Source organism: Mytilus edulis, chromosome 9 (genome assembly GCF_963676685.1).
Source record: "Mytilus edulis chromosome 9, xbMytEdul2.2, whole genome shotgun sequence".
Lineage (NCBI taxonomy): Eukaryota > Metazoa > Mollusca > Bivalvia > Mytilida > Mytilidae > Mytilus > Mytilus edulis.
Genome location: NC_092352.1, coordinates 34,826,835 through 34,849,219, shown reverse-complemented (window position 1 = coordinate 34,849,219; position 22,385 = coordinate 34,826,835). Strand labels below are relative to the sequence as shown.

At 31.8% G+C, this 22,385-nt stretch overlaps 2 protein-coding genes across 2 annotated transcripts; one reads left to right on the top strand and one right to left on the bottom strand.

Moving 5' to 3' along the window:
- Positions 1-229: 229 nt before the first annotated feature.
- Positions 230-6,825, top strand: LOC139488220 (carbohydrate sulfotransferase 15-like). Its single transcript, XM_071273700.1, has 7 exons — positions 230-446; positions 3,240-3,465; positions 3,971-4,078; positions 4,239-4,395; positions 5,005-5,164; positions 5,444-5,591; positions 6,456-6,825. Exons 1-7 carry the CDS (start codon positions 252-254, stop codon positions 6,638-6,640), a joined length of 1,179 nt encoding a protein of 392 aa, XP_071129801.1. The 5' UTR covers positions 230-251; the 3' UTR covers positions 6,641-6,825.
- Positions 6,826-6,854: 29 nt separating this feature from the next.
- On the bottom strand, positions 6,855-21,754 carry LOC139488219 (lysophospholipid acyltransferase 7-like). The gene is made up of 8 exons (XM_071273699.1): positions 21,495-21,754; positions 17,939-18,065; positions 15,443-15,605; positions 12,546-12,697; positions 11,855-12,063; positions 10,400-10,579; positions 8,389-9,809; positions 6,855-7,412 (listed from the first exon to the last, which is right to left on the bottom strand). Exons 1-7 carry the CDS (start codon positions 21,722-21,724, stop codon positions 9,464-9,466), a joined length of 1,407 nt encoding a protein of 468 aa, XP_071129800.1. The 5' UTR covers positions 21,725-21,754; the 3' UTR covers positions 6,855-7,412; positions 8,389-9,463.
- Between the last annotated feature and the right edge of the window lie 631 nt (positions 21,755-22,385).

Here is a 22,385-nt window from a genome sequence, read left to right as displayed (position 1 = left end):
CTAGGTTACTGTCACCTTGTACACCGTAAAGTACAAACCTAAATTAGTTTTTTTGTTCTAATGCATGGTTTACATATTGGCCATTGTATTTGATTGCAGTATATCTATTTCTTTCTTGTTGACCAAGTTTAATCAATTATATAACAAAAACAAGATAAGGTTAGTGTGTCCTATTGCAAAAGGATAATAATTTATAGGTCACTCTAAACCGTCTTATCATATTCACACCAAAGGCACCATTGGTATAAATAATGAACCGATTGCAGTTTATTAAGTTATTATTTCAATGTGTTTTCGTTTTCAACTGCATGCTTTTGTATGGATTTCTCATGAGAAATAACCCAAAACAAGCTAGAGAATTGCATGCTAGAAAAACAGCTACCAATGTTTGTTATTTACCAGCGGACAAAAACAAACGAACAAGAATCGAAGATTTACTGTGGATGGTGAGTATAAAATGTTCTACCAGGTCAAAAAGTTTAAGCTTACAATCGTTCTTGCCTGGTGATAAAATTATTTCTTTATTCCAAATTAACATTTTTATGGTAACACATTTTTACTTTTTAATAAGGCCAATATATAAGAGATCAGATTATTTTAATCAAAATTGCTTTGCATTACAGAAATTAAAGTATAAGTGTGATGTTCTCATATTTATGACTTGTTCTTGCTGTTTTGGATGGCAAATATTATTCAAACCACTTCTTTTGCACATGCACTTTGTCAGTACTATTAAAATTCACAATCTTTACTAAAAATGAAATATGAAATGTGCTGGTGTAGTATTTCTAAACGTTTGCACGGTTTCAGTATAATTTTTTTATAATACTACATTTTTCAGAACTACAAATGTTTTGAATTACTAGTTTTTCACCTCCGTTTTGTAGTACTATACTATAAAGGTATATAAATATATAGTAGTTCGTTTCCTCTCTTATCTAATTGGAAATCTTCAAGAAAGTACAAAATAAAGGCAACAGTAGTATACCGCTGTTCAAACTCATAAATCCATGGACAAAAAACAAAATCGGGGTAACAAACCAAAACTGAGGGAAACGCATAAATATAAGAGGAGAACAACGACACAACATTACAATGTAACTAACACACACAGAAACGGACCAAGCATCAGACAAAATCCCACGAGAATAACAAATATAACATCAAAACCAAATACATGAATTTGGGATAGACAAGTACCGTGACACGTCTTATCGCAATGTCAATTTACACTCAAAAATAAGAGAAAACAAACGACGCAACGTTAAATTGTAACACACACAAAAACGAACTATAATATAACAATGGCCATATTCCTGACTTGGTACAGGACATTTTTAAAGGAAAAAATGGTGGGTTGAACCTGGTTTTGTGGCATGCCAAACCTCGCACTTTAATGGCAATGTTAAATATAACATAGAAATGACAACATAATATTACAGGACTACAATACAAATAAATAGGAAAACGTATTAGACAAAGAAACACATGATTAATGAATAACAAAAAGCATCAGGTTTAAAATTTAATACGCCAAAAACGCGCCTCGTCCACACAAGACTCACCAGTGACGCCCAGATATAAAAGATCGAAAGCGAAAAAAAGTACAAAGTTGTACAGCACTGAAGATCAAAAGTTGAAAAAGGTTGTGTCAAATACGGCTAAGTTTTTATGCTAGGGATAAAAACATCCTTATTATTTAGAACAATTAATGCTATTGCAAACAGTAAATTTTATCAAATGAATATAACAGATATACATAATGAAACTGAAGTATTAACTCATTACATAAAACAAACACGAATACATAATGAGTGACCAACACAGAATAGACACATCCGACTAAGTCCAGGCCTCAACGCAGTAAATTATGAAAATGACGTCACATACGATGGTGAAAAGGCATTAAAAATTACGTCACATACGATGGTGAAAAGGCATTATGAAATTTCTGAAACAGCAGAAAAATACGTCACATATGAAAAACTATATCTCAAAAGTAAGATAGAATTAGGATTGATTAAAGATTAAAATAGAACTAAATACTGATATTGCATTTATATATATGCAGTTTGTTATGAATCCAACTTCAAACGTAAATTATCGTACAGATTATGTTGACCAAAATAAAATCTAATAAATGACGGCGGTGATTAATTTTTGTTTCCATAACACATAAATATAATAGAAAAGACGTCAACACATTTGACAAAACCCGATGAGAATTACAAATATAACATTAAACATTTAAACTAAATACATGAATTTGGGATAGACAAGTACCGTAACACGTCTTATAATAATGCGAATTCACACTCAGCAAAACAGTCACAATCGGGAATAAGTCACGTTTGGTAATTAAAAGATTAGACGACATAATGACAAACCACAATCTACCATGTGGTAAAAATGTCCTTAGCTAGTTTGGTTAAACACACATCGTATGGATCCACCAATTCGTGATGGTGTCCATAAAATTTACGGAGTGTCAATTTTAATCTGTCCTCCTCATAACTTTGTTGGAGAAGTTTCTGCGTAAGTAGCACACTCCTGTATATGAAGTCCGTATAGTGTGAACAAGCACGTGAATAACGTATCAATTGTGATATGTAAACACCATACGAAGGGGCAGATGGTATGTTACTGCTGAGAAATGGGAAATTGATAATTGGGAAGTTGAAATCGTCCCGTTTGTCATAGATTTTCGTGTGAAGTCGTCCATCTACGTCAATATTGAGGACAAGATCAAGGTATGAAGCAGTCCTTCTAGTATCAGTAGTATCCTTAATTTCAAGTTCACTGGGATATATGAGATGTAAGTATTGGCTGAAGTATGGGTTATTCAATGATAGAACATCATCAATATATCGGAAAGTAAAATTAAAGAATTTCGCAAGGTGCTTTTTCTTTTTGTCTTTTAGAAGGTTTTGAATGAATTCTGCTTCATACGAGTACAAAAACAAATCAGCCAGCAGGGGTGCACAATTAGTACCTATTGGAATACCGATTGTCTGTTGAAATATAAATCATCCAAACTCAACAACAGTTTACATGTACTGGACTGACAAAATCTTTGTTTTACCTGAAATGTACTAATGGGTTTTACTCATTGTTAAAGGTCGTATGGTGACCTATGTTTGTTTAATTTGTATCATTTGTTCTCTTTCGGGTCAGGTGAGTTATCAAGTAGTATACATGCAAACGAAGCTGTGTTATGATAGACAATGAATTTCTTTTAGGCGGCACCTCAGTATGAAACCAGTAACAAGAACCCGTGCTTCTATGAAACTTGTAAAACAAACGAAACAAGAACAAAGTTCCGGTGCTTGCCATACTTCCATTTACTGGGAGTAGATAAATGTGGGTCAACGGATCTGTTTCTTCGTCTATTGGAACATCCACATATATTGGGCAATGATGGATCCTTGAACAAAGAAACAATGTGGTGGTCATGGAGACGATATGGTAATAGTTTACGAAATTTTATTTGTTTAGTTTTAGTAAAATGAAAATAAATTGTCCAGTATAATAGAGAAATATTAAATTGGAATATTCAAGAAGCATTAGTATCATATTGCTCTCAATTGAATATCAGTCGCTCAAAGGATAAAAAAAAATGCTTAAATATATTTAATTTAATAGAAAGTTCACAATCCATCCCATTAGACTCATATGAAACACTTTTTGTTAAACGAATTTGTTTTAATGATTTCTTTGAAAGTATTTTTCATACAAATATTTCAGTCATTGTAAGAAACTGTAAATGTTTCTGTGTTAAATGGTAATAATTTCTATCAAATCAAATAAGAAATAACTTAACTTAGGGACTATTTTAAAAAGAACATATGTTCTATATAAAAATTTTGCTTTCAACGTTTTCGCCGGTGTGCATTTGTGCTTATACAAAAATTATAGGGATTGATTTTTATCTTTTAATTTCATTTTTGCTTTAACTATATTTTATGTGCAGGTTTATGGTTAAGCAGGTACCAACATCCACGTGAATCCTTCGGCGATTATCTAAATTACTTTGATGGTGCTGCAGCAAATATCTCAAGCAACAATAAGCTAGTTACAGGTATGGTTCATTAAACTTGTTTATATTAAGGTAGTTATCTATTTTCACTAAGACTATTATACAAACTATTTCTAGTATAAGCCTCTAAGGTTTTTGTCAGTTTACGGGTCAATTTTATAAATGAATTTTTAAACCCTATAAATATTTATTTTCAATATAGGTGATGGGACACCAATGGATTTTTGGGATTTCACAGGTTGGAAAAACATCAAACAAAACCATCGATTAAACCATCCTAAAATATTAACACCACACTTAATGCATCATATGAATCCAAAAGTTAAACTGATCATTATAGTCAGAGATCCAACCAGTAGGTATGTAAGTTGATGCATTTAAGTTGATGTAATTTTGTAATGGCTAATAAAAAAAAATACATACATGATTAAAAAGAAAAAATTAACCAATAAAGAAATAGAAGTCTTTTATTTCTCTCTCTCTCTTATAAACCGGTTATTACAACTGTTTACCGAGTTGACTGTCTAGTCCAGTGTATTTGTCATATTAATCTAATAATATTTTATTATATGGCCGTAAAGATACAGCAGGAGAAACCCATATACAATTACAACAGCAACCCATGGTAATGTCCAATTGAAATTTTTAAAAAAATATGACCATTTCTATATATTTTGTACACCATCTCTGGCTATCAAATTCTATTAATGGTTTGATAATTCCGTTTGAAGGTAAATTCGGAAAAAGTTCTTCACACACACAAAATTTTAAAACAAAATGTTATTTTCACGTTCAATATGTGAAATGACGAGTCTTACTGTTTACCATCAGAAACAAACATCATTTGCATTCAAAGGTAACAAACAAACAAACTAACTTAAATTTCGAAATAGAAAATAAAAACATTCAAATAAAAATTGAAAATATAGAGGACATACACATTAATCTGAATTATTTTTTCATTACAGATTATATTCTGATTACATGTTCCTAAAACTTGGTCAGACAAGAACGAGTAAAGGATTCCATGATGCTGTTCAATTCTCTATCACTTTTCTCAAGTATTGTATGAAAAGGAGAACATTGGAATCCTGTTTGTATGATAGGAAACATATTGCCATGTATAAGGTAACATAGATGCCACTGGCTTTTTCCAAATAAAAATCATCTTTATTTCCAAGTTATGTTTTTTTTATGTTTTATGTTGAAGTCAACGGTTTTACCAATATTTTTTTTTTAATTTTCATCTTTTCTTTTGTATTCATTTTAGTATTAAGATACACATATTTTGTTCTCATCTATATTTTCAATTGATAATACACAATCTACAAATTCATAAATAACATCTGTTACTACTTTATCTATCCACAAATCTGAACTGAAAATACTATTTCCAATATTTTTCAGGCTAGAATACATGTAGGATTTTATGCAGTCTACCTTAAAGAATGGTTGAAAGTATTCCCTAAAGAACAAATCTTGTTTCTAAAGACTGAAGACTATGCAGAAAATATAAAAGGAACTTTAAAACAGATTTTCAAGTTCCTGCAACTGGGTAACCTTACTGTTAGCAATTAGTATTAGTTAAATTTCAATGATAATTAATATTGAGATTACAGACCCCAGATCGATATCTCTTAGCCAAAAGTCATATATCTTATCAAAAAGTGTTTTACTTGCACTAATTCCAACAAAAACATTTTGATTTAAGTATATAGATCCAAGCATACTCAAGTTATAATACTAGTAAAACATGTGAAAAATGTATTTAAATCTTACATATAGTCTAGTAATACTGAAATTGAAACGCCGCTTCCTTTAAGCAATCCCAACAACTATGTAAAGTTTGAGGAAATCAATCCATACATACAAGAGTAAGTGTGAAAAATTGCATAGAATCCGACATGAAAAGTCCAATAACTCTAATTGACTGCTTCACTAACCATAATTATATTCAAGTTACATATTCTTTTTTTTTTTTACAGTGTCTAGACTTTACAAATGTCTCAGAATGTTAGACAGCAATGTTATTCAAATAAGCACTAAGTAAAACTCCTATTTCATAAAGAAGAATAGCTAGATAATCCATACAAAAGTCTAGCCTTGTACATATGTCAGTCTGTTCACATATTGTACAAAAATTAGAAATGCTTTGATCAAACACAATGGAAATTGTGTGGTGTATTCGAATAAGTGAAAGATGTCTCTTTTTTGTTTTTTCGATTTGTCTTGACTCATTCCCATTGTCCTGCATTACCATTCTGCTTTTATAACAAATACTATTAACAATGAAATACAGCTTTCTATTGACCATCTCTTATTTGATTGCAAATTTACTTATCTACATTCTATCACTTATCCTAGTTAGGACAAATTTGAAAGCAACACATGTCAATATAAATTGAATATAATTTTTCAGAAGAACTATCTGAAATTGATCTTGACAGAATAGTCAAAATAGAAAAAGCTTATAAAACAACACTCAAGAAAAAACAGGGACCAATGCATAAACGAACAAAAGATTTACTAAATAAGTTTTACAAGCCTTACAATGAAGATCTAGTACATTTACTGAACAACTCCAGATTTATGTGGGACACCTGATGGACAACAACAGGACAAATGACAGTGCATCACATTGACCACTGAGATAAAGGCCACACCTGATTTATGTTCACAAATAAAAGTCCTTCCATGAAGGCGAATAGTAGTGTAATTTGATCCTAACCCTTATTTTGGGGCAGTACAAGAGGTTCATAAACCTAATTACTTGATCATGCTCCTGAATTACCAAATACAAAAATAAATTAAGATTATATGTCTTGAAATGCTTTTATTGTTCATTTAAATGCCTTCTTTCAAATAATGAGCAATGTAAGTGTTACAGTACAAATATTCATAATATCAGTGATACAATTGTCATATCATATAAGGTTATGGAAATAGAACTGTACAGTAAGCTGTCAATGTTTTACTAGAGGCTAGTAGTTACTTGATGTCTTCTATGGAAAACAATAATTTGTGTTGTCACTTAGTATACTGCCAAATACCCAGACATGACTGAAATTTGGAATGTCCTGAATATATGCATTTTAAATTGGTTTACAGAGACATGATTTAAACATGTTATTATGGCTTATAATTTCAAACATTAACATAATATTCTATTGAAAATAATGATTTTATAGCAAACACATTACATTATACAACTGCTCAATTTTTACAAGAATTGACTAGTGAAGAAAAATGCAAATTAAAGATATGTGGCAAGCTTCAAGACAACAGCAATGCTATATTTACTTTTTATCAAGCATTACAAGTTTAACATGATAAATATTGAATTACACCATTTATTTGCAAAAAATACACATCAAATCTTATAAGGTCAGGGTTTTTTAATTTGTTGGTTTACGGATTTTCCCCATGAAAAAGTCAGGTCGGTCAGTCGGGAAAAAAAAAGAAAAAAAATTATATGCAAAATAAATATATATTTCACCTTTCTAACAATATGTTTGTTATGCTATTTTGTTATCATTTCTTTAATTTTAGTTCGATGAAATTTTATTGCTCAGCTGTCATAAACATCGCATGACATTCTAATAATGTCCCGTAAAAAAGGGGGGTACACGCACAAAGACGAAATTAAATCGTCATTTCACAAACAAGAAAAACAGATTCACGTAGCTCTTAATTAATTCCAGAAAACTTGGTGAATTATGATCTTCAAGCAGGAAAACTGATAAAGAAAAAAATGTAAAATCGTTGTACGAAAATAAGTTTCAACACATGTTTCAAAAACGTAATAGACTCGTCCAATGGAAAAACACGAATATCGGCTTAATCTGTTGTCATGCAATCCCATTTTTATCCAAATGGACGGTATTTTTTTATTATCTATGAAACAAGAAAATTCCAAATGATTATTTAATATTCAGTACTTTAACTTGATGTCTTCCACCTGTCCACATTTGGACAAGTCTATTTCTATCATCTTACAGACTGATGACAAATACGGGAAACGAACTTATTGTGTAATTGGTTTCAAACACAGGTTTTGTTTTGCAAAATTATTTGCGCAAACAACATTTCAAGGTCAGTTAAAATTGATTTCTCTATTTTTAGAAACGTAAACTGGAAGTTTTAGTTTTTCACTGTACAGAAAGTGTTATTAATTTTGTTAGTGATAGATGCAATCATTTCATAAAAAGAGAATATTTTAATTTTTCACGGATAATGCATTTGTTAGGGTCGGGGGGAATAAAAAAACATGAAAAATCAATTTTATTTTTATTCTGGAAATCGGCAAAATGGTGTCGGCGGATCCGTAAACCAACAAATTAAAAAATCCTGGCCTAATTACATGATGTGAAATGAATCGATACATTTAATTTATATTGTTTAAGTCAATTTCAATACTTCAACGATTTACTCTTTCATTCCTATATTACGGTTAAATTACAATAAAAGTGAAAATTTCATTATTCATCTATATGAAACTGAATTCTGTGATATGTATGTGATCTCTCACAGTATTTCTGCAGTAGTAAGTGCTGCAATTACTTTATTTTGTTCTGCAAGGCTTTAACCAATGCCTTAGTCACAAAAAAATATGTTAACACAATTTATTTCCAAAACAGCAGCAAACATTTCATGTGTTTCACCCCCATAGTGCAGTCAGATGTCGAACCTGATCTCAGTCTTTATTTGGGCTAACAGCCGATTTCATCGAGTGTGTAGACAAAGGTAATATCTTAAGTTAACTTAGCTTGCTTGTAAGCTGAACCTTGAAGTTATTATTAGCTCAGGTATACTACCCTCCTTTCAATATAGCATAGACCAACAGACAGATAGATTGGTTACATGTCGGACTAGTCTACTCTTAAAGGAGAGTAGTTTACCGGACCTAACAATGACTTCACGGTTCAGCTAGCAAGCAAGCTAACCAAAGATATTACCTTTGTCTACACACTCATTGAAATCGGCTGTAAGTCATTTAGGCACAATAGATAAATGAATGTATTGACTTACTAAGCCCTGTTAATTTTTTGGAAATTAAAAAAAAATCATTATGCCATTCTTATAACAATTATATAATCTTCAGGATAAGGAAAGATCAGCAAACTTAAAACTTTGTAGCTAAACATTTTTCAATTACTTTTGCTGATTTCCTGTAATTACAATTTTTCATTATTTATATTGCACAGTACAAATGTACTACATACTTATTCCTAGCCTTGTGTTGCAATTATGAAATGATATCTCTGATAACCTTTATTTGTATTCTTAGAACTGTTTCTGTTGTGCATGTATTTCTTTTCAACAATTTAAAGCCTGATATATTATAAGTGTATATGTATAGAAAAAATTATATAAACAATTGTATACAGAATTAAAAAAAAATATTCCATGTAAAAATTTCATAATATCTTATTCTTTCTTTTCTTCTTTTTTCCTCTTAGGTTTAAATATTTTAGAAATTATAATAAATAATATGGGAACTAAATGTCCTATAAAAAAGATGGATTGCCAATATGCTAAAGTTAAGTCAAGTTTAAGTAACAAAAATCCCATACACATGTAATCAAACCCTCTCATTTTAAAAAACAAACAAGCCCAGTCAAACCAATATTGTATTTGTTCGGAACTGTTTTTACGGAATGCTGAAATCATGGCATCCTCTGCAAACACTATAACGGGAACTAACATGAAACTGAGGTAATATCCAGGATGTATACCATGCCAAAAGGCACTCACCGCCATTGTAATGGCAACTCTGAAATAGGAAAAAATATGATATCATATACAAGTTTAGAATTAATCAACTGAAGTCAAAAAGATCATGCTCTGTTCTTTTTCTCTCACATTATAGCATTTCTCTTCCATCAAAGAGTGCTCCTAAAGATACTAACAGACGTTTTTTATTATTGTGAAAAATGTGAATGTCAGGTTTGCAAAATTAGAAACTTTCATAACGGCTTTTCCATCATAAATTTTTTGTGATTGCATTAGTTAAGATTTCATAAGCGCATGCATATATTTCTGAATTTACAGTATTTTTTTTTCGTACACTTCAGGTCAGTTATGCTAGTTCTTTCATTGTTTTAATTTCAACATTTTTCTATTTGCCTAAGTCTTATTACAATTACATGTATATATGTATGTATGTTCCCTGTGGTAGTGCATATATTAAAAGAGGGGCGTGAGAAATCAGAGGGACATTCAAACTCATTAATCGAAAATAAAACAGTCAAAAAACCATGGCTAAAAAAGAAATACACATATGACTAATATGACAAATGAATCCAATCAAATTGGTATTAGGCAAGTAAATATCATTGATATAGTTATCCAGTAAATATTTACCCATAACTTTTAAGATGTTTTGGTATTCTTCGATGAACAAATGCTGCTAACCAGTACTGAACAGTCATATTCCAGCTACGTAATCCTTCTCTGGTTGTCCTTCCTAATTCACATCCGTAAATACTTAAATTATACACTGTCTGGTAATCATACTTCTGGTCGGATTTAGATGTTGATAAACTAAAAAAAAAGGATTTATTTATGTTTGCTTTTAAAACATTAAGGGGCAAATAATCAAATATGTATTTAAGACAAAAATCAGTCACAAAACATTTAATAAATAAGCCATGACCTGTCGTCATTTCTATGAAAAATAAAATGCTTCACTGAGCGCAGCCTGATACAACCGTAGAGGTCAAAACCCTGAACAGTTGGGGCAAATTGGACACAATATTCAAGCTTGGTACTGTCTGAATTAGGATTGGGATCAAATATTTGACATAATATAGGTTTCTGACACAAAATAAAATTAGGCAAAGATCTTACAAATCTATTGCCCAATACTGTGCAATTGAAGATTACTTTTAAAAAATTCAAAATTTTGAAAAAAAATATGAATCCCTTAAGAAAAATCCCACCCTAAACTTTTTGAAACCCCCCATTGTTGCAATAACCCCAAAACTCAATTCCAGCTTTTCCATTGTAGTATGGAACCTTGTAGTACAATTTCAGAGAGATCCATAGACTTAAACACAAGTTATTGTCTGGAAACTAGAAAAAATGCTTGATTTTGGCCCCTTTTGGGCCCATAATACCTAAAATGTCAGCCCCATAACCCCTAAAATGAATTATAACCTTCTACTTGTGATACTTAACATTAAGGAAGAATTTCAGAGCAATCACAAGTTATTATCGTGAAACTACAAAAATACTAGTTTTGGGCCCCATTCGGACCCTTAATTCCTAAACGGTTGGGACCATCATCATTAAAAAAAAATATTTAGTGGTCTATAAATTATCCAGAAACAAAAAAAAAATAATTTATCTTTTATTATCAGCAGGAAACCTTCAAATTTCTAATGTTAAGGAAACTAAGGGGAATAACTCTTGAATTGTAAATGTTAAAATCATCAAAATAAATCTTTATTTGTATTGTATGGTTTATAACAATGAGGTTATATGTTTGGCATAATACCAACCAAAATACTATGCATTTAACCAGTTTCATATTCATTTCATCAACATCATTTGTTATGAAAATGTAGTGTTTCTAAGGTTACTAGTTTACTACTGCATCAGACTAAATTTTTAATAATGATATTTTTAATTCTTTTTAGGTTTGTGTGGTTTGTATAGCTCTTCATGTATTCAGATATTAATATCTTCTCGGATTTCAAATATTTGGTTTAGAACAATCCTGATGAAGGAAGTAATTATTAATTCTAAAAAGGTGCTTCGATCATTCAAAATTTATAAAATGTTACATATTTACATTTTCTACAATGAATACACTACCTTTGGTCAAGACCTGAGAGATCAGTAGGACCCTGGCCATATTTTGCCTTTGCCTCTACTGGGTAGGCCCCTAATGAAGAAGTCATGCACATACTCTCTGATACCAGCCAGGCCATGTAAAGTCTGGTACGGAATATCATAAACATAGGCACCATATAAAATAATCGGAACCAAAATGGATGCTCAAAAAATTCTTCTGTTTCTACATACTGTAACAAATTTAAAACATAACATCAAAATTAAGTAGTTTTCTTTTCTTAAGTTACAGACAAACCATAAGTCACATCCATCTTCTATATAAAATAAGTCTTATACAGATGTCACTAGCATAAATTCACATTAAACAATTTCCTAATGGTTTTAATACACCTTATCACTATTTGGAAATCTGCGCTGGTTGACCCAAGAATATGCACCGCTTAAACTATTGATGTCCTATAACAATGACCTTTACATAGTGGTGTCAGATATTTTGTATTATGAGCCCCATATTGTACAGGAACCATTGTGGTGTCAGATATTTTGTATTATGAGCCCCATATTGTACAGGAACCATTGTGGTGTCAGATATTTTGTATTATGAGCCCCATATCGTACAGGAACCATTGTGGTGTCATTCAAACCCAGTATTTTATTTGAGTGTCTGACATATACAAGTCACACATTTATCTGATTAACAAGGTAAAATTACCTGAATACTGAAGAAATGGGACATTCCCAGAAATGTAACAGCTATCACAGGGATATACTTTAACCTCTCTATAACAAACTCTTTTACTGGTATGTTTGGAGAGTTCCTATTTTGTATGAAATCTTCATAGGTTCTGTACTTGTAATATGGACCTGAAATAACATTTTCTTTTACCTAATATCTGTGTACATAGACCCTATTACAAACTTTTGGTATGTCAGATTAATTAACAGTATCAGATCAAAATCTTCTGTACATGACAGCAGTAGTTCACTCCATTGCAATAGCAAAATAAAATGATGACAAAATCCTGATGTACAAATGTACACAATTGCAAATTGTTAGATAGCAATAAGTAAAACAGATCATACTGTGTACACTGTATTTATAGCAGGTAGCAGGGTGTGGTCTCAGGGTGTGGTGCAACAATCTTAACATTTCTTTGAATATATCAGTAAACAGAGATGTGAGAACTCAATATATCTACTTTATATGTACTAGTATTCTGTTTTAAGGGTTAACCAACACCTCAAAACAGGTATCTCAAATTGTTTTGTACATGTATATAATCCAATTTTACTGTATGGATCAGAAATATGGGGTGCTGGCAGTCCCTCGAAACTCGAGGATTCATCTTCTTTTCATAAACTATGTAATGATTTTATACTTGAAAAATTGAATGTAAAAAGTTGTAAATATACACTTGGTGTGAACAGAAAGAGCACAAATAATGCTGTCATGGCAGAAGTGCGACATTTACCAATACAATTGTCTATTTTATTAAGCATCCTTAAATATTGGATAACTATAGAAAAATCTGAAGACATTTTACTAAATAAAGCACTGGCACTATCCAAAAACCTACACGAAAAAGGTCACACTTCATGGTATAGTTATATTATTAAAGTTTTGGAGCTTCTGGATCTCACTCCCAACAGTTTACTACATAAGAGTAAATATTGTATTAAAAAAATAGTCATGGGAAAACTTAAAGGATTGTATATTAAAGAATGGAAAATTAACATTTTTAATGATGTAAGAAGTATTAATAACTAAAAAAATAAACTTTGTACATTTCGTTTATTTTCAATTTCGATTTTGAACCCTATTTAAACCTGCTTAACTCTAAACAAAGGCAGGCATTAACAAAACTAAGAATTGGGCACCATCAACTTGCAATTGAAACAGGAAGGCACAAAAACATCCCAGCTCATGAGCGTATTTGTAAACTTTGTGAGGAGGAGGTGGAAGATGAGATCCACTTTCTCCTACGATGCAAAAAAATTAGAAACATATAGAATAACATTTATTAAAGAACTTTATATTTCTTATCCTAATCTAAAGAAATGTAACAATGAAAATATGTTTATATAGCTAATGGGTTGTGAGAATCTAGAAGTTCTAAAACACCTATGTAATTTAATAATCAGTCTCTAGACTGAGAGGGATAATTTGATAAAAAATGTAAATGATGCCAATTTACTGACCCAGTGAATCATTCAGACCAAATTTAACTTTTATGGCACTAATGGTATCCATTAACAGTTGAATACCATTTTTATATGTTGAATATATATAAATATCTGCGGTTTTAATTTTGCTTTTCTGTTTATTTTCTCTATTCTTTATTTTGTCATTATATACCATTAAGAATTAATAATAATCATTGTAATGAATTGTTTGTAATTATACTGCTCTCTTAGGGCGTCCTTGATTGACAATAAAAATATTGTATTGTATTGTATTGTATAAAAAGTTTTGTAAAATTGACCTAGATGTTTCTATTTTTTTTCTATTTCTAATGCATTCTTGTAGGAGAAAGCCATACTTTTTATACCAATATTCTTCCTTTAAGAATTGGATGAAAAACCTAAAACCCTCTGATCAAAAGCTTCACTTTTCTTGATCATTAAAGCCACACTGAATTTCCAATTTTTTATATCTCAGTTTAAATGACTTCTACACGTATTTTCAATCTGGAAGTTAATAATAAATCATTAACCAGTGCACAATAAACTAAACTTTTTCAAAAAACCCATATTGTTCCCACAATTTTTAAAGATTTATGGTGTCAGATCAGGACATATTTTGTAGACACTTGTCTATTGTTGACTTTTACAACAGGGATATAGATAACATAAATTGGTCAAAATTTTAAGGAAGTGTCCTAAATCTTTTTGACCCAATTGACTTGTTGCTTAAGATTTTAATCATAGTTGTTCAATTATTTAGTCTAGTATTTCAGGCTGGTATAAAAAAAAAACAATTTGCTATATCATAGTTAAAACAAAACTAAAAGTTTCTGTTTGATTTTGTGTATGAAGTTCTGTTCTGGTTTGTTCTACGCATAGCACATGATCATGTCTTCCTCTATATGTTTATGACATTAATATTTGTATGCCACTGATATTCCAGTGTATTTCTCACAGCATGATTTCATAACAGCAGGTTAAGTTTGAGCTTTTTTGACTACTCCTAACGTACTTTGATATGGTATTGAGTAGTTTTTTCTGGTGTTTTTCTCATCTTATATACCTTTATTACAGAGGGTTTTTTTCCATACAGACTTTCATTGCAAGTTCTTTTAATAATGTAAATGTATCTTTTGTCCACTGATTAAACTTCACAGGAAACAACTGATTTGTTTATTATGTTAACAACTGTTAGGACTCAGGTGATATAGAGCATGATATATTGTATTATACAGGTCTAATGTTCTGACTGCATGTTAATCATAAGTTGTCTTTCGGTTATTTTCATTGTTGGGTTATTGTCATTTATTCATTTATATTCTTTCAAGGAAACACAGTTTTGTGCAAACCATCCCCACTCTCTCTGTAGAAACTCTACCTACAGTTTACAGCTTGCAAGGACACAACATAAAACATTATACTGACCTGTAAACAGTCCTATATAACAATATGAGTACTGTAGTATATCTAATGAAGATGGGTAAATACTTCTGTACTTTCTCTGAAGAGTTGATTCTTCCTCCTCTTGAGTATCACCTTTCTTAGACAATTCATGAGTATCATGTATCTCAAAACCTAATGCAACCAGCTGTAAATGAATAACATATTCTTAGTTCCCTGTAATGGCAATCATAATTCTCACATTTTTGTTCTACCTTCAACCTGTTCAAAAATTACAACAAAAAATGCAATCAATAATCATGATAATTTCTGAATTAAAAATATGTTATTTTATAAATAGTTCTATATCCACATTATGTCAAAAGCATGACACCTGGAATGATATTAAAATGTTGTTGTGTTTAGCATTATATATTCAAAACTATGGTCTATGTGCATATTAAACAATGGACACAGATAAATTCATGACCAAATTGTGTTTTGGTGATCATGATGTGTTTTTAGATCTTCCTTTACTGGACATTCTTCTTGCTATAATTATCTCTATCTATAATGAACTTGGCAAAGTAATTACAGTGGAAAATATATTCTAAAAATTTACAAAAATTTACAAAAATTTATGAAAATTGTGAAAAAAATGACTATAAAGGGCAATAACTCCTTAATGGGTCAACTGACAATTTTGGTCATGTTGACTTATTTGTAGATCTTACTTTGCTGAACATTATTGCTGTTTACAGTTTATCTTTATCTATTATAATATTCAAGATAATAACCAAAAACTGCAAAATTTCCTGAAAATTACTAGTTCTGGGGCAGCAACCCAACAACAGGTTGTCTGTTTTGTCTGAATATTCAGGACAGATAGATCTTGACCTGATAAACAATTTATCCCCTGTCAGATTTGCCTAAATGCTTTGGTTTCAGATATATAAGACAAAATCTACATTTCGCCCCTATGTACTATTTTTAGCCATGGCGGCCATCTTGGTTGGTTGGCAGGGTCATGCAACACATTTTTAAAACTAGATACCCAAATGATGATTGTGGCCAAGTTTGGTTAAATTTGGCCCAGTAGTTTCAGAGGAGAAGATTTTCTAAAAGAATACTAAAATTTTAGAAAAATGGTTAAAAATTGACTATAAAGGGCAATACCTCCTTAATAGGTCAACTGACAATTTTGGTCATGTTGACTTATTTGTAGATCATACTTTGCTGAACATTATTGCTGCTAACAGTTTATCTTTATCTATAATAATATTCAAGATAATAAGCAAAAACTGCAAAATTTCCTTAAATTACTAATTCAGGGGCAGCAACCCAACAACAGGTTGTCCGATTTGTCTGAAAATTTTAGGGCAGATAGATCCTGACCTAATAGATTATTTTACCCCATATCAGGTTTGCTCTAAATGCTTTGGTTTTAGAGTTGTAAGCCAAAATCTACATTTTACCCCTATGTTCTATTTTTAGCCATGGCAGCCATCTTGGTTGGTTGGCAGGGTCACGCCACACATTTTTTAAACTAGATACCCCAATGATGATTGTGGCCAAGTTTGGATTAATTTGGCCCAGTAGTTTCAGAGGAGAAGATTTTTGTAAAAGATTACTAAGATTTACGAAAAATGGTTAAAAATTGACTATAAAAGGGCAATAACTCCTAAAGAGGTCAACTGACCATTTCGGTCATGTTTGACTTATTTGTAAATCTTACTTTGCTGAACATTATTGCTGTTTAAAGTTTATCTCTAACTATAATAATATTCAAGATAATAACCAAAAACAGTAAAATTTCCTTAAAACTACCAATTTAGGGGCAGCAACCCAACAACGGGTTGTCCGATTCATCTGAAAATTTCAGGGCAGATAGATCTTGACCTGATAAACAATTTTACCCCATGTCAGATTTGCTATAAATGGTTTTTGAGTTATAAACCAAAAACTGCATTTTACCCCTATGTTCTATTTTTAGCCATGGCGGTCATCTTGGTTGGTTGGCCGGGTCACCGGACACATTTTTAAAACTAGATACCCCAATGATGATTGTGGTCAAGTTTTGTTTAATTTTGCTCAGTAGTTTCAGAGGAGAAGATTTTTGTAAAAGTAAACGACGACGGACGCAAAGTGATGGGAAAAGCTCACTTGGCCCTTTGGGCCAGGTGAGCTAAAAAGAGTAGCCATGGTATTAGAAATAGTGCACAACACAAAGTATGTGCACATCTTTATGTTTTTGGTAGCAGTGGTCATATGAAAAAATCAAACATTTTTGAATCTAGAGATCCTTAGGATTGTTATGGCTTTGTTTCGTGTCAATTCAGTTGCAGCCAAGTGATGACAACAGCTCATTATAGCCATTCATGAAAAGTGCTACATGCGAAAAAAAACTTAGAAAATATTCTTTACCTAATCCATTATGTTTTGTGTGTTTTTATTTTGTTAATACAACTGTGTAGGCTCTTGATCCTATTCTAAATATCTGCGTGAAATTTGTGGCTGAGATTTTGTTATGCAACAACTTACCTTCAATGTTAAAAATAACTGCAATGCATTGGACACTGGTGATGGCTTAGGTAAACCAAAATGATGACAAGTTCTAAAGAAAACAAGGTACCCAAAACACCATATATATCCAAACAGCTGACATTTTCTGAAAAAACAAAACAATATGTTAACCAGATGGTCCGCAGGGCGTAGCTTTATACGACCGCAGAGGTTGAACCCTGAACGGTTAGGGCAAGTATGGACACAACATTCAAGCTGGATTCAGCTCTAAATTTGGATTGTGATTAAATAGTTGACACAGCATAGGTTTCTGACACAGAATGAATGTGTTCTAATGAACTTAAAATTTTTGTTTCTCTTAGAGCAATTCACTATGCTGTTGAATATTAATCCTCTCAAAAAAATGTTTGAAGAAATTTTCATTTTTATTTATGAAATTTCAAATGAGAAAAATTGAACCCATTTTTTTTAATCACATCCCCCTTTCCCTTATTCCAAAACTAATCTCAATTAAAATTTCTAATGGAGTTTGCAACAATAACTACTCATTTAAATACATCATAAAATATTAAGATGTAAAAAAACTGCTTGTTATCACTGAATGGTAAAGATTATTTTAATTTATCAGTTGGTAGTAAAAAGTGAATATACATTGTATATTGTATATAACAAAGATTTAAGTTGATTCTGGACAAAGAAAGATAACTCCAATTAAAAAAAAATCTTGCTATTGCACAATATTTTGCAATTAGATATTTCTTGCTTACTATTCTGGACAAAGAAAGATAACTCTAATTAAAAAAAAATTTGCTATTTCACAATATTGTGCAATTAGATATTTCTTGCCATTGCGCAATACTGTGCAATTGAAAAGACTTGCTATTGCACAATACTTAATATAATAATTTTAGATCCTGATTTGGACCAACTTGAAAACTGGGCCCATAATAAAAAATCTAAGTACATTTTTGGATTCAGCATATCAAAGAACTTCAAGATTTCAATTTTTGTTAAAATCAGACTAAGTTTAATTTTGGACCCTTTGGACTTTAGTGTAGACCAATTTGAAAACAGGACCAAAAATGAAGAATCTACATACACAGTTAGATTTGGTATATCAAAGAACCCCATTTATTCAATTTTTGATGAAATCAAACAAAGTTTAATTTTGGACCCCGATTTGGACCAACTTGAAAACTGGGCAAATAATCAAGAATCTAAGTACATTTTTAGATTCAGCATATCAAAGAACCTAACTGATTCATTTTTTGTCAAAATCAAACTAAGTTTAATTTTGGACCCTTTGGACCTTAATGTAGACCAATTTGAAAACGGGACCAAAAGTTAAGAATCTACATACACAGTCATGACAGTTAGATTCAGCATATCAAAGAACCCCAATTATTCAATTTTGATGAAATCAAACAAAAGTTTAATTTTGGACCCTTTGGGCCCCTTATTATGTTGGGACCAAAACTCCCAAAATCAAACCCAACCTTTCTTTTATGGTCATAAACCTTGTGTTTAAATTTCATAGATTTCTATTTACTTATACTAACGTTATGGTGCAAAAACCAAGAAAAATGCTTATTTGGGTCCCTTTTTGGCCCCTAATTCCTAAACTGTTGGGACCTAAACTCCCAAAATCAATACCAACCTTCCTTTTGTAGTCATTAACATTGTGTTTAAATTTCATTGATTTCTATTTACTTAAACTAATGTTATTGTGCGAAAACCAAGAATAATGCTTATTTGGGCCCTTTTTTGGCCCCTAATTCCTAAACTGTTGAGACCAAAACTCCCAAAATCAATCCCAACCGTTCTTTTGTGGTCATAAACCTTGTGTCAAAATTTCATAGATTTCTATTAACTTAAACTAAAGTTATAGTGCGAAAACCAAGAAAATGCTTATTTGGGCCCTTTTTGGCCCCTAATTCCTAAAATGTTGGGACCAAAACTCCCAAAATCAATACCAACCTTCCTTTTGTGGTCATAAACCTTGTGTTAAAATTTCATAGATTTCCATTCACTTTTACTAAAGTTAGAGTGCGAAAACTAAAAGTATTCGGACGCCGGACGACGACGACGACGACGACGACGCCAACGTGATAGCAATATACGACGAAATTTTTTTCAAAATTTGCGGTCGTATAAAAATGTAGTTACAGATTTATAAGTTCTGTATTTAACCTAAATATTTTGAATGCTAATTTGTAGATTGAATCTACTCCATCATCCACTCATTATCCAAGAATAAGTACTTTGTACATGTAACAACTGTTACTGAGTACTCAAAACATGAGATGATGAGTAAAAACACTGAAATTTCTTGACTACTGCATTATATGTAATGAATATGATTGATTTTTTTTAAGTTAAACATTTTTAAGAGCAAGGTCTTTCATGAACTGTACATTATCAACAAGGTCACATGTAGCCTGACAAATGGACAGATACATACTAAAACTATCATTTTAAACATCTGAAATAGCTGACATTGTACTTTCATTATCTGAGAAACAAATCCAATCAAATTAATTAGTATGTTTTATTAGAAATTGCTTCCTATTTATATTATATTATATCATATATAGATAAGATAAGATATATGTATGTAGCAATAGCCTGACTTGGTACAGACTCCAAAAGTGGGTTGTGTTGGCAGGCTTGATAACTATTAGTTTGATGTCCAAAGGTGTTTTTTTTCAGACAAGCTGGGGCCGTGGGATGTCTGCTTGTTTGTTTATGTTAGTGCCAGTGGTTCCATCATTTGTCTGTTACTAGTTAGACTTTAAGATTTAAATGTAAAGGGCACAAAAGAAAAATCTGCAAAGTCAAGCTAGCAACAGAATCACAACTACCCTTCAATCTACTTTATTTCAATAACTACCCTGAACAAGGAAATAAGCAGACAGCATATATATACTTAGGAAGCCGAAGCTTAGGAAAGCTACTTTGTGAGTTTGTGGTCTAGTGGTTAAGACCGATGGCTACAGTGCTGAAGGTCCCGAGTTCGATTCTCACTCACTGCTAAAAATATCAGTACATCAGAAGGGTAATTTTCACCCTCTCACACACATCTCTGGTACCCAGACCGGAGTTTAAACTAGAATGGGTACTTTGGGGGCCTCGGTTGGTCAAAGTTGTCCCCTATTTTGACCTGGAGATCAATCTTCTGATATCTCTCTGGTTTGTCTGTTTCCACCGAGTGGCCCGGTGGTTCTCTCCGAGTGCTTCAGCTTCCTCCACCATAATAACAGACTTCCCGGTGTCCTACACGCTCCCTTGGGCGGTTTTTGGTGGGGATTGTTCTGGTGATGGGATAATATTGTAAAGGACACATCTCCATTAATCCTTAGGGACACTCCCTGTACCCTTGCAGTCAATCAAGGGGTGCGTCTAAATTGGCAGAATCTCGAAGTACATACATAGATACTCACTACTACAGTTTTTAACAATAACATAGAGTACTTCATATCAGCTTTCATTCATCGATCTTGAATTAATATATATGTATGATTTGAATTTTGGAATAAATGGTTCCAGAAACCCATATAAACACCCTTTTATATACCTTGGTCCACAGATTTTTATCAGTAGACAACTTCCGATTACCAATACCAGGGAGTGGTAAATATGTATGTGACAGTTCACAACAGCAAGAACAGCGCCTGCTATACTACATAGTAGTCTCTTTCTGTCTGGGTCTGTTATTTGTCTAACAAATAGTCCAATGCCAAAAGACACAACCAGTATAATTCCATAAATCACGTCGTCCTGCATTTTCCAAAAACGCCTCCACATTGGAGATTAAAACTTCTAATTTAGAATAGTATTCTCCGAAAGTAAGACAACTCGCCCCACTAGCAAATCGACCCACCTTTTCACCAACTCGCCCCACTTTCCAAAAAATCGCCCAAAAGTTAACCAAAATTTTCATCTCGACCCGCATATGAAAGTTATGAAAAGAGCTCACAGGCACTTGTCTCAGAAAAAAAATTCCTATTTACCTTAATATAACACAAGGTACTTAACTTGCGTTTTAGAAAAATGTCTTTAGTGAAAAATGTCAGGCGGTGACGAAATTCCGTTATATATACCGCTTTCTAGACTGTCATTCCCACTAAAACTTGTTATATCGTAAATCTAAATTGATTTATCTTTACAATGATGTATAACACGCCTACATTTGTTGTCACCAGAATCATCCGTAGCAATCCTACACAATACTTGTCGTAAATATTTATGCCAACCGCTGATGACTGAATTGGAAATAAACACAGATATATGGACAACGACTCAATTCTCTTGCAACACCCTACTTAAACAGTTTAAACTATACTAGCACTAAAAATCCGAAGTATGGGAATCGTGGCATAAAAAAGTATATAAATTCAGTTTGGATTCTTGAAAGAATTTGATAACGGCAATTAAAGAAATACTTATTATATTACGTACAAATTAC

Bases quoted from the DNA above. Each gene is read 5' to 3' on its own strand.
- LOC139488220 (XM_071273700.1), top strand. From the start codon at position 252: ATGAACCGATTGCAGTTTATTAAGTTATTATTTCAATGTGTTTTCGTT. The intron at 4,396-5,004 runs GTATGTAAGTTG...TTTTCATTACAG, and splicing joins GTCAGAGATCCAACCAGTAG to ATTATATTCTGATTACATGT. The intron at 5,592-6,455 runs GTAACCTTACTG...ATAATTTTTCAG, and splicing joins TTTCAAGTTCCTGCAACTGG to AAGAACTATCTGAAATTGAT.
- LOC139488219 (XM_071273699.1), bottom strand. From the start codon at position 21,724: ATGTGGAGGCGTTTTTGGAAAATGCAGGACGACGTGATTTATGGAATT. The intron at 12,698-15,442 runs GTCAGTATAATG...ATGTTATTTCAG, and splicing joins TTATATAGGACTGTTTACAG to GTCCATATTACAAGTACAGA. The intron at 10,580-11,854 runs GTAGTGTATTCA...CTTTTTTTTTAG, and splicing joins CTCTCAGGTCTTGACCAAAG to TTTATCAACATCTAAATCCG.